General features: G+C 43.2%; 1 protein-coding gene across 5 annotated transcripts in view; it reads right to left on the minus strand.

Annotated features, from left to right (window-relative positions):
• scaper (S-phase cyclin A-associated protein in the ER) overlaps positions 1-13,179 on the minus strand; it is a 122,733-nt gene that overhangs the window by 104,689 nt on the left and 4,865 nt on the right. The window contains exon 1 of one of the 5 annotated variants that reach the window (XM_042301539.1): positions 6,538-6,975. The exons of the other annotated variants lie outside the window; for them this stretch is intronic. Within the exon in view, the coding sequence (XP_042157473.1) occupies positions 6,538-6,669 (132 nt within the window). The 5' untranslated portion in view covers positions 6,670-6,975. Of the gene's footprint in view, positions 1-6,537; positions 6,976-13,179 lie in introns of those variants that run through there. 5 annotated transcript variants of the gene reach the window in all.

Consider the following 13,179-nt stretch of genomic DNA (forward strand, 5'->3'; position numbering starts at 1 on the left):
TATTTTAATGTTTGTCTCCAGATGGTGTTTAGATTGTAAGGCATTGTGACACAATTTACTTACCAACCTTATAGTATTGATCCTTTAGTAAACAAAAGGTAGAAGGCAAATTTAGCACAATCATGTGCCAGCTATATTGGATAACCTGATTGTATATTTAATTAATTTGATGTTTGATTTTTGCATTTTGGATTTACATTTTTTTTAAAGTTATCGCTGTGGGCTCAACATATAGAAAAGAGAAGCAGGCCAAAGAGTTTATGCACCATATTGCAGAGGTGGAGAGAAACAACAACAGAGAGAATCTGAAAAACACAACATTTCTCTCCATTATATCAGATGGCGCCACAGACAGGTCTGTGAAAGAGGAGGAGTTAGTTTAAGTCAGATTCTGTCACAAGGGCAAGATCGAGTCAAGGTTTTTTGGCTTCAAGTCGGTGGAGAAGGCAGACGCGGCACACATAAGCAACGCCATCAGTGCCATCATGGAGGGAGTGTGTGATGAGTGTGTGAGCAAGTTGGTAGCTCTGGGAACCAACGGAGTTGCTGTGATGACCGGAGCCAAGAATGGTGTGGTCAGCCGGCTGAAGGGGGACAGGGCATTAATCAAATCGGCATCCACAGTATGGCACACCGCCTTGAACTGACCTTTTCTGATGCCATCCGGTCCAACGTGAAGTTTCAGAAACTAGAAGACCTCAGTAGACTCTACACCTACCAGACCAGTCCACTGAACAGGGCAAACCTGGTAAACAGCTTCCAGGCTCTTGGGCACACACCACTGGTGCCCACCAGAATTGGCAGGACACCTATTGCTTGCACTGGACCACTTCCTGTGATATTAACAGGGGCTTGACAACACATGTTAACAGGGGCTTGTCTAGATTGCTATGCCAAGCACTCCAAAAGTCATCATGTCCTGTAAATGACAAACACAGTTGCAATCTTTGTTTTTTATGCATTTCAGATTCAATCTGCTGATGCCTAAAATGTCTGAGGTGTAAAGCAGGCCAAGGCCAGGAAATACTACAGTATTAAGAGGGAGGCTGTTGATATACGCTTCTGTGGCTTCCTGCATGACACACCTGAGCAAAAGTTTTATAGTTTGAGAATTAAAACTGCATGATGCTTGTTGTAATGTATACAATTATTCTAGATTTTGGTGACACTGAACTGGAAACCCTGGTGGGCCATTTCAAGCCTGTCCTGGAGACCTCTGGCATCCATGTTGAAAGGATCCCTGACCAGTGGACTGTCCTGAAGGTGCTGATGTACCAAGAGCCTCAGTCCCTGCAGAAGATGTCCTGGTTTCGTGTCAACAGGAGCCATCAGCATTCCTGCCCTGACTTGCTGGGATTGGTTGACCTGGTCCTGTTCTTCCCTGCCTCCACAGCTGAATGTGAAAGAGGTTTTAATACCATTTAATACAGGTGAAACCTGATTGGCGGTCCAACCTAAAGTCTGACACACTGTCAGACCTCCTCATGGCCCAGCTGTCCTCTCCAGAGATCAGGGAGTATGATCTGATAAAAAGCTGTGATGCTGTGGCACCAGGACTCTATCAGGAGGCCAGACTTCATGGACCGAGCAAAGAGGGTGATTGCGGTAGAGAGTTAGGAGACTGATGAGGTTTAAGTTGATTCAAATTATTATTAAGCATCTGATAGGTTTACAAAACCTTTAAATGTACTTATGTTTGATCATTGAGCACATTTAATAGCAAATACTGTACTTCAGTAGAACTTTGAGAATTATTCCGTTGTATTCAAGCTGGGAAATGAAATCTAGCCACAGTCAAAATTAACCAGCATGTGATAAGTCTGTTTTACCTGTATTTTATCAGGGTATTTCTACTCAAATCAAAGGATTTGTAGATCTGCTTCCCCTGTTTCCCCTTTGTATCAAAAGAGCACCAGTTCTATGTCCACTGAACTTCTCATAACTATCTTACCATTGCTGTTGCCCTGTTTTGACTTCTATGTACTCTTATTCATTGTATCTGATCAGTTTTGTTCATTTCATTGTGTGCCCACTGTTTGGCATTTTTGCACTCTGTACAGCACTTTTGGTCAACTACAGTTGTTTTTAAATGTGCTCTACAAATAAACTTGATTTGATTAACCATTGATCAATATATTAAAATAATTTTTGTTTCAAATTTTGCCCTGGCCTCTTCTTTAAGTTTGTATTCAACGTAATACCTTATTATCTCAATGAAATGTACTGAAAATAAAGTTTATGTTACGCAAAAAAGGCTATTTATTATTTTGTCTGGTAAAAAATATGCTTGGCTGGTGGATTTATTAATCTACCAGTCCCCTTGGCAGGTGAGCCAAAAAGTGAATTTCGGACACTGGTTAATGTGCAGAAAACCCAGGCTTTTGCGAGAGCAAGAAATCAGTGACGCAGATATCAGAGCACAAATCGGAATTGGGGCAGTAGAATTAGCAACAGTAGATGGGCCAGGGTGTACATGCACATTTCCAGATATCATCAGCAGTAATATAATCAAGGCACGGCAGATAACAGGGAGAGCTATGCGGTGTTGATTTATGACATTTGAAAGTGCATTAGATGGCAACACGATCATATTGTACAGCAATTTCATCAGGTAACATGAATACAAAGCCGGCGAGAGGTGGTTAGAATAGGATGGGAGGCCAAAAGTCTGTGTAACCAATAAAGAGTCAGAGTCCCGAGTGTGGGAACAAACAGTCTGTCCCACGGTTGGGTGAAGAAAGGTTGTAATCAACAAAGCATGCAGGAGTCATGAGGCAAATAGCAAAATGCACAAGGAAAAAATAAAATATATAACGACTTGGAGTTAGCCGTTGTAAGTTGCGGTGGTTAATTTCTTTACTATCAAATGAGGAGATAAACTTATCACACAAGTCAGAGTAATACTTCAACTAAATGGGTCACAAGGTTAAGATTTGTATGGAAGATACTGTCTGCTGTGAATTAAAGTATCTGCTGTGGAAACAGTTATCTGTGTGTACTGACCAGGGTCTGGCCCTGGGGTCATCGCTCCCTGGTACCATATAGAACAGAAATATTAACTCACGCTCTGGAAGGTGGTCTCTTTAGGTTATCACCCAAAATACATCATAAATCTCCTTTCAGTGTTATCTCCCAGAGGCCCATCCTCAGTAGAACACACAAACAATAGTTAAGAATCCTCTATTCTGTTGCATAAAACAACCATTTGATGCAATAAAATTATAACAATCTTGTAATTTCCACCATAAAGTTCAGAGTCACTCGCCCCAACAGTGTGTGTGTGCTGGAGGCAAGCAAAAGCTTGGGAGAGAGGGGGGAGTGTGATGGGGGTACTTGTATCAGACAGGTGGAGACAGGCCAAAGCAGATGGTGAACAGATCGCCAGGTGGAATCCAAGCAGCACTGCAGCAGGCAACGGGAGTAGGTGTCACACCCACTTGGGAGAAGCTTTTATTTCTGGAGGTGAATTTCTTGTAGAAAATGCCAGTCTTTGAACAGCAGGAGGGGCCTTCACAGACTCCGGCCACTTATAGGGCCCAAAGGTCTCAACACCTTTTACTTCACACAGTGCTAATTAAAGTTGTCTCTGGCCTGTCCTTGCAAGTCTGGCAGCTCAGTTCCAGGTTGGATAGTGTCCTCATGTCTCTGATGGTAAGGTGCTCTAGCAAACAAACCTCTGTATAGCTTATCAAAAGGAAACCGTCGTAGCAATAATCAATGTGGTTAAATTTGGTCAAAATTGGGTTGTAGGTTTGGAGTTTGGATCTGGAACGAAGGCCATGCTGTTAAGGGTAGCATCCTGCATATGTCCCTGCCGAAAATTTGAAGTTTATCTTACTCCAAATCTATCCTTTTGTAAAAAAAAAACATGTTGAAAAATGTGAGAGCTGTCTAGCTCTCCCTGGGGTGGGGGGGTTTATCTTGCTGTAGCTACCTTTCGGGATGCCTGCCGTTTTACGGGCCCCTAACCCATTGTGATAGTGTTTTTTCCCCCACAGTTTGTAACTTATTTTGTACATAATGTTTCTACCATCTCTTACGACCTAAAAAAAAGCTTCTGGATATCTGAACAAAGACCAGGCCCAAAACTCCATTCACAAGGCTGTGGGGCCAAGACAAATTACCAGGACGTGTACTCAGAACATGCGCAGACCAACTGGCAAGTGTCTTTACTGACATTTTCAACCTCTCTCTAACTGAGTCTGTAATACATACATGTTCCAAACAGACCACCATAGTCCCTTTGTCCAAGAACGCCAAGGTAACCTGCCTAAATGACTACAGACCCATAACATTAACGTCTGTAGCCATGAAGTGCTTTGAAAGGCTGGTCATGGCTCACAACACCATCAACCCTGAAAACCTAAACCCACTCCAATTCGCATACTACCCCAACAGAGCCACAGATGACGCCATCTCTATTGCACTCCACACTGTCCTTTCCCACCTGGACAAAAGGAACACCTGTGAGAACACTGTTCATTGAACACTGAGCTGTAGTCAACACCATAGTCCCCATCATCACTAAGCTAAAGACCCTGGGAACAAACATGTCCCTCTGCAACTGGATCCTGGACTTCCTGACAGGCCGCCTGCAGGTGGTAAGGGTAAGTAACAATACATCTGCCACACTGATCGTCAACACGGAGGGCCCCTCAGGGGTGCGTGCTTAGTCCCCTCCTGTACTCCCTGTTCACCCACGACTGCGTGGCCAAGCACGACTCAAACATCATCATTAAGTCTGCTGAAGGCACAATGGTGGTAGGCCTGATCACCGACAATGATGAGACAGCCTATATGAGGTCAAAGAACTGGCAGTGTGGTGCCAGGACAACAACCTGACCGCAACGTGAGCAAGACAAAGGAGATGATTGTGGACTACAGGAAAAGGAGGGCAGACACGCCCTCATTCACATCAACGGGCTGTAGTATTTGTATTAATTAGGGATCCCCATTAGCTGCTACCCTTCCTGGGGTCCAAATTAAGGCAGTTTAAGGCCAAGCCTGTCATGGAGAGAGCACGAGAACGCCTATTCCTGACTGAAAATATTTGTCCTGTGTTCACAGACGCTCAGAAAGTTCTACAGCTGCACCATCAAGAGCATCCTGAACGGTTGCATCACCGTCTGCTACGGCAACTGCTCGGCATCTGACTAAGGCGCTACAGAAGGTAGTGCGTATGGCCGAGTACATCAAACTTCCTGCCATACAGGACCTCTATACTAGACAGTGTCAGAGGAAGGCCCCCCAAAAACTGTCAATGACACCAGCCACCCAAGTATTAGACTGTTCTCTCTGCTACCGCATGGCAAGCGAAAGTCTAGGCCCAAAAGACTCTTTAGCAGCTTCTACCCCCAAGCCATAAGACTGCTGAACAATTAATCAAATGGCTACCTGGACTATTTGCACTTTTTTACTATTTTACACTGCTGCTAGTCACGGTTTATTATCTATGCATAGTCACTTTACCCCTACCTTCCTTTAGTAAATAGTTTGTTTAACTCAGATTTTCGTAAAATTGCATTGTTGGTTAAGGGCTTGTAAGTAAGCATTTCACAGTAAGGTTCTATTCAAGGCATGTGACAAATTAAATTTGATTTGCTCCCACTTTCTCCCATTGTGCTACTTACAAACAAACACATGACTGGCTCAACTGTTCTGGGGAACTAAGGATGCTTCATAATGTAAAACAATGTGACAGGTGAAATGAAGAACGCGATCTGCTTTATCTCCTTATGTATTGTACAAGTTGACTGCAGGTATTTATTTAAAAAGCAGCTACAAATATAAAAATCTATTGAAAAACTTCAAAGAAATAGTTTCAACAGCATTGACGGTATTGAAAAACCATCTCGTGGCCATTTCCAAATACCCGGTATACCACCCAAGCCTACACTCCTTGCTTTCATTTGAGACCCAATTTGACATGCTTCTATGTTGGTGCTCATGGGTCCTTTTAGATGGAAATGCCCAGCTTCATTCTCTTACCAGAAAAGCATAGGAAGCAAAGGACAATAGGAGCAAGCACCAACATCCCTAGGCTGCACATCAAACAGAGTAGCCAAATCCCACTGAAATGAACAAATAGCAAGCTACGTTACCATCATAGCAAATGCGTCACCCAGCTGACAGTAAATATTAACACCGTTTCATGGGATTGGCAGCCATCTTATCACAGATGACTCTTGACATGAAGGGAAGCCTATCTTGACTGACTCCTAGCTGTACAGCATGAGGTAGGCAAGGCTTATGGAAAGGCTCTCCTGATCCACTTAATCAGCTGCTGCCACCTGCCACCTGGCCTTGACTATGGTAGACAGTGCAGGTTGTTTATTTCAGCACTTCTCCATTTAAAATGGAGAATACACAGTCTTGTTATGCAACTCGGTCACGGACAGCCTCTACATGCACACAGGAAAGAGCTTGGGGTAGTTTTAAAAGAGTTACCCTTTTAAAAAGCAGGTTTACAAACAGACACATGCAGAACGAGTGGGGGAGTGAAGAGAGAGAAAGAAAGATGGCTTAAAAAATACATACAGAATAGAAGTAGAGTCTGTAAGCAGGTTCCTCGTCCTTATCCACCCCTGACATACTTTTGCAGACCACTTCAGCCAACTTCAGCCAACCTGTTTCCCCAGCATTGCCACTTGTGATAGGTGACATCATCATCTGACAGCAGGATCAAAATAGACCGTGTGTAGCTAGCACTTCTATAGCAACTTGCCCAGCTGTGTCAACTTCACCACAAATGGTGATTGAGACAGCCAGGTGCTTAATGGGCTGTCAATCCTTTCTGCTCCGTTTGTAATCAGGGCTGAGCTCGGAGCACTGTGCTGAGCTAGCATCCAGCCCCTGGGCCTGTGCTGCAGACCACTGCTGCTGCTGTCCGTCTGCCTTCCTGCCACTCACCCGGGTCTCCTCTCCTTTCCTCTGCACTGCTTCCTGTGTTTACAGCTCCTCTCATCTCACAGGCCTGCCCCTCAACCCCCGTCCTCCACTGCCAGAAATGAGTGTAGCTGCAGGCTCAAGGAGTGTGCTAATGTAAGCCTGCATTAGCCAGAGAGGCTGAGGCTAAGCAGCATCCGATTGGACTTGGCAGTGGATGAATCATACAAGGCTGGAGGAAAGCACAAACCCACATGGTCCGCCTGCAATGAATCATACAAGGCTGGAGGACAAACACAAACCCACATGGGCCACCTGCAACTTTGTGCAAAATGAGTAAGAGTCTCAAAATAAGCTTTGCTACGAGCAAATGAGGTATGCAGCAGGATATTTAGTGTGAGCAGGGATTCTTATAGAAAACAATGCAATGCCTAAAAAAAAATCAACCCTTAGCAATGGAAGAATGGCTGAACAGGATCTATGAAGAATTTTTACTTTATGTCAGAGCAATAACCCATCCACAGCTCCAGTGAAATAAGTTTTTTCCTAATGACTGACAAAACACTACAGAGTGAAGTATTTGACTGTTTTAATTTTATCAACTGGCATATTATGTCAGCACATGGTGACAAAGCATTGCAAAAAAAATTTGAATGTTGGCCAAAATCTATGGAGCCAAACAGCTGCAAAAAGGTTGAGCACGCATAACGTTAGGATCGTAAGAAAAGCCATGTGTGAAACCTGAAACGTAAAATGTGAAATTTCATCTATGAACATTCAAACACCATGTTACGATAACGGACTAACATTTTAGGCTTGAAACAATAGTGTGTCGCAATTCTGAAGTACAATAATACCTTTCAGAGTTTTGGCAGGTTCATCTCACCCCAAAATGTTTTTTTTTTAATCAAATTAAAAAATATATACTATTAATCTCACATTTCAATTTCATAAAATAAAGGGGTGACGCAATGTTAGCTAGCGAACCAGCAACCTAATGTCAGCTAGCTAGCTAACAGCAGATCTTGGGATATTTTGTTTAGACATGTACTGCTGAAGTCGGAAGTTTACATACACCTTGGCCAAATATATTTAAACTCAGTTTCACAATTCCTGACATTTAATCCTAGTAAAAATTCCCTGTCTTGTCTTAGATCAGTTAGGATCACCACTTTATTGGAAGAATGTGAAATGTCAGAATAATAGTAGAGAGAATGATTTATTTCAGCTTTTATGTCTTTCATCACATTCCCAGTGGGTCAGAAGTTTACACACACTCAATTAGTATTTGGTAGCATTGCCTTTAAATGGTTTAATTTGGGTCAAACCTTTTGGGTAGCCTTCCCACAAGCATCCCACAATAGTTGGGTGAATTTTGGCCCATTCCTCCTTTCAGAGCTGGTGTAACCGAGTCAGGTTTGTAGGCCTCCTTTCTCACACATGCTTTTTCAGTTCTGCCCACAAATTTTCTAAAGGATTGAGGTCAGGGCTTTTTGATGGCCACTCCAATACCTTGACTTTGTTGTCCTTAAGCCATTTTCCACAACTTTGGAAGTATGCTTGGGGTCAATGTCCATTTGGAAGACCCATTTGCGACCAAGCTTTAACGTCCTGACTGATGTCTTGAGATGTTGCTTCAATATATCCACATAATTTCCTTTCATCATGATGCCATCTATTTTGTGAAGTGCACCAGTCCCTCCTGCAGCAAAGCACCCCCACAACATGCTGCTGCCACCCCCGTGCTTCATGGTTGGGATGGTGTTCTTCGACTTGCAAGCCTCCCCCTTTAACCTCCAAACATAAGGATGGTCATTATGGCCAAACAGTTATATTTTTGTTTCATCAGACCAGAGGACATTTCTCCAAAAAGTATGCTCTTGGTCCCATGTGCAGTTGCAAACCATGGCTTCTTCCTTGCTGAGCGGCCTTTCAGCTTATGTAGATAAATGACTCATTTTACTGTGGATATAGATACTTTTGTACCCGTTTCCTCCAGCATCTTCACAAGGTCCTTTGCAGTTGTTCTGGGATTGATTTGCACATTCCGCACCAAGGTACGTTCGTCTCTAGGAGACAGAACGTGTCTCCTTCCTGAGCGGTATGAAGGCTGTGTGGTCCCATGGTGTTTATACTTGCGTACTATTGTTTGTACAAATGAACGTGGTACCTTCAGGCGTTCTGAAATTGCTCCCAAGGATGAACCAGACTTGTGGAGGTCTACAATTTTTTTTCTGAAGTCCTGGCTGATTTCTTTTGATTTTCCCATGATGTCAAGCAAAGAGGCACTGAGTTTGAAGGTAGTCCTTGAAGTACATCCACAGGTACAACTCCAATTGACTCAAAATATGTCAATTAGCCTATCAGAAGTTTCTAAAGCCATGACATCATTTTTGGGAATTTTCCAAGCTGTTTAAAAGCACAGACAACTTAGTGTTTGTAAACTTCTGACCCACTGGAATTGTGATACAGTGAATTATATACTGTCCATAAACAATTGTTGGAAAAATAACTTGTGTCATGTACAAAGTAGATGTCCTAACCGACTTGCCAAAACTATAGTTTGTCAACAAGAAATATGTGGAGTGGTTGAAAAACGAGTATGTAAACTTCCGACTTCAACTGTAGGTGTTCCTTTAGTCCAGGTGGGAAAGGGCAGTGTGGAGTGCAATAGAGATTGCATCATCTGTGAATCTGTATGCAAATGGCTGTGCGGCCTTGTGAATGTTGACCTGTTTAACGGTCTTACTCACATTGGCTGTGGAGAGCGTGATCACACAGTCTTCCGGAACAGCTGGTGCTCTCATGCATGTTTCAGTGTTATTTGTTTCAAAGCGAGCATAAAAGTAGTTTAGCTCGTCTGGTAGGCTCATGTCACTGGGCAGCTCTCGGCTGTCCTTCCCTTTGAAGTCTGTAATGGTTTGCAAGCCCTCCGCCAACCCTGATGTCCTAACCGTGTCTGAATCCTGGCACAGCAACGCCACCAAAAATTCTGAAAATTCCATCCCCAATTACAACATTTTCTGCCAAAATAAAAATGTCAAAGGGGGTGGAGTTGCAATCTACTGCAGAGATAGCCTTGAGTTCTGTCATGCTATCCAGGTCTGTGCCCAAACGATTCGAGCTTCTACTTAAAAAAAAAAAAACGTTAAAAAAATCACCTTTCCAGAAATAAATATATCACCGTTGCCGCTTGTTATAGATCCCCCTCAGCCCCCCGGCTGTACCCTAGACACCATATGTGAATTAATTTCCCCCCATCCATCTTCAGAGTTCGTACTGTTAGGTGACCTAAACTGAGGACAGCACCCCATTTTGTCAAAAGTGGGGTTACAAGTTTATCAACTTTCAAAGCAGAATTACTTTCCCATTGTTCCTCAAATGCAGTGTATGATATACAATGCTGTAGCCCTGGGTCTCTGCTTTTATCGAATATAAAAAATAATTACAAATTTTGCTACATAAGTCTGAATCAAAGCGGTCAGTAACATATGACTAATTCATTCTTGCACCATCCCATTCTCTGGGCTCTGTCTGCATATCATAACCAGTAGTATATACCAGGAATAATGAAACATATCCAGGAGGATATACCAGGAATAATGAATCATAACCTGTAGTATATACCAGGAAAAATGAAACAGAATAATAACAGATGTTTGGTGAATCTATGAATTATGTATGACCATTGGAGTCTTTGCCACTCAAAATATTTTTTTGCCAGAATATTTTGACATTGTTTTCATCACTCAAAATCTTGTCAAAGCATATTCTGTAGGAGGGGTTAATATGAATTTAAAATAATTTATATGAATCGGTTCTTGAACATATGGACTCAGAAATGATCAAAGGAGAGCTTAAATGTAGGCTAAATCGGGCATAAACTTATTCCCACACTTCAAACCAACTCTGTTGCAGTGGTCTAATTATGCAATTATATGGCAATTATGCCACAACACTGCTGCCCAGTTGAAGAGCTTATGATCTCCATGCAGCACCATGCAGCTTCGGAAAAGCACCCCTCAGCCTCAGAAGATGCCCTTCTGGAGGCATACAGCCATCGAGTCATTATACCCTAATGTAGGCCTATTTACCTACTAGCCAAATAAAGTGCAGCGCATGCATGATGCGTGCAACTCATCATTCCAATATATTTGAACGTTTAATTACATCCACAGACGATGCAATTGTCATCACACTGCACACTGCCCTATCCAACCTGGACAAGAGGAATACCTATGTAAGAATGCTGTTCATTAACTACAGCTCAGCATTTAACACCATAGTACCATGCAAGCTCATCATCAAGCTGGAGGCCCTGGGTCTCAACCCCGCCCTGTGCAATTAGGTCCTGGACAGGTCGCCCCCAGGTGGTGAAGGTAGGAAAAAACATCTCCACTTTGCTGACCCTCAATACTCAATACTGGACTTCAGGAAACAGCAGAGGGGGTACCCCCCTATCCACATCGAAGGGTCAGCAGTGGAGAAGATGGAACGTTTAAGTTCCTCGGTGTACACATCACAGACAAACTGAAATGGTCTACCCACACAGACAGTGTGGTGAAAAAGGCACAGCAGAGCCTCTTCAATCTCAGGAGGCTGAAGAAATGTGGCTTGTCACCCAAAACCCTGACAAGCTGTTAGAGATGCACAATCAAGAGTATCCTGTTGGGCTGTATCACAGCCTGGTACGGCAACTTCACCGCCCTCAACCGCAAGGCTCTCCAGAGGGTGGTTTGGTCTGCACAACACATCACCGGGGGCAAACTACCTGCCCTCTATGACACCTACAGCACCCGATGTCACAGGAAGGCCAAAAAGACCATCAAGGACAAGAACCACCTGAGCCACTGCCCGTTCACACCGCTACCATCCAGAAGGTGAGATCAGTATAGGTGCATCAAAGTTGGGTCCGAGAGACTGAAAAACTATCTATCTCAAGGCCATCAGACTGCTAAACAATCACTAAGTCAGAGAGGCTGCTGCTTACATTGAGACCCAATCACTGGTCACTTAAATATCTGGATCACTTGTCACTTTATACAATGCCACTCTAAATAATGCCACTTTAATAATGTTTACATTTCTTACATATACTGTATTTTATATAATCTATTGCACCTTGCCTATTTTATTTTCTTTACATTTATTTCACCTTTATTTAACCAGGTAGGCTAGTTGAGAACAAGTTCTCATTTGCAACTGTGACTTGGCCAGGATAAAGCATAGCAAATAGACACTTACAACAACACAGAGTTACACATGGAATAAACTAAACATAGTCAATAATACAGTAGAAAAAAAGAAAACAAAAAAGTATATACACAGTGAGTGCAAATGAGGTAAGGTAAGGGAGTTAAGGCAATAAATTGTCCATGGCGGAGAAGTAATTACAACATAGCAATTAAACACTAGAATGGTAGATGTACAGAAGATGAATGTGCAAGTAGAGATACTGGGGTGCAAAGGAGCAAGATAAATAAATAAATACAGTATGGGGATGAGGTAGATAGATGGGCTGTTTACAGATGGGCTATGGTGCAGTGATCTGTGAGCTGCTCTGACAGCTGGTGCTTAAAGCTAGTGAGGGAGATATGAGTCTCCAGCTTCAGTGATTTTTGCAGTTCATTCCAGTCATTGGCAGCATAGAACTGGAAAGAAAGGCGACCAAAGAAGGAATTGGCTTTAGGGGTGACCAGTGGGATATACCTGCTGGAGCGCGTGCTACAGGCAGGTGCTGCTATGGTGACCAGTGAGCTGAGATAATGCGGGGCTTTACCAAGCAAATACTTATAGATGACCTGGAGCCAGTGGGTTTGGGCGACGAGTATGAAGCAAGGCCCAACCAACAAGAACATACAGGAAGCCGATTCTAGATTTGATTTTGGATTGGAGATGCTTAATGTGAGTCTGGAAGGAGAGTTTACAGTCTAACCAGACACCTAGGTATTTGTAGTTCACGTATTCTAAGTCAGAGCAGTCCAGAGTAGTGATGCTGGACGGGTGGGCAGGTGCGGGCAGTGATCGATTGAATAGAATGCATTTAGTTTTACTTGCATTTAAGAGCAGTTGGAGGCCACGGAAAGAGAGTTGTATGGCATTGAAGCTCGTCTGGAGGTTAGTTAACACAGTGTCCAACCAAAGAAGGCCCAGAAGTATACAGAATGGTGTCGTCTGCGTAGAGGTGGATCAGAGAATCACCAGCAGCAAGAGCGACGTCATTGATGTATACAGAGAAGAGAGTCTGCCCGAGAATTGAACCCTGTGGCACCCCCATAGAAACTGCCAGAGGTC

This window comes from Oncorhynchus tshawytscha, linkage group LG19, assembly GCF_018296145.1.
Source record: "Oncorhynchus tshawytscha isolate Ot180627B linkage group LG19, Otsh_v2.0, whole genome shotgun sequence".
NCBI lineage: Eukaryota > Metazoa > Chordata > Actinopteri > Salmoniformes > Salmonidae > Oncorhynchus > Oncorhynchus tshawytscha.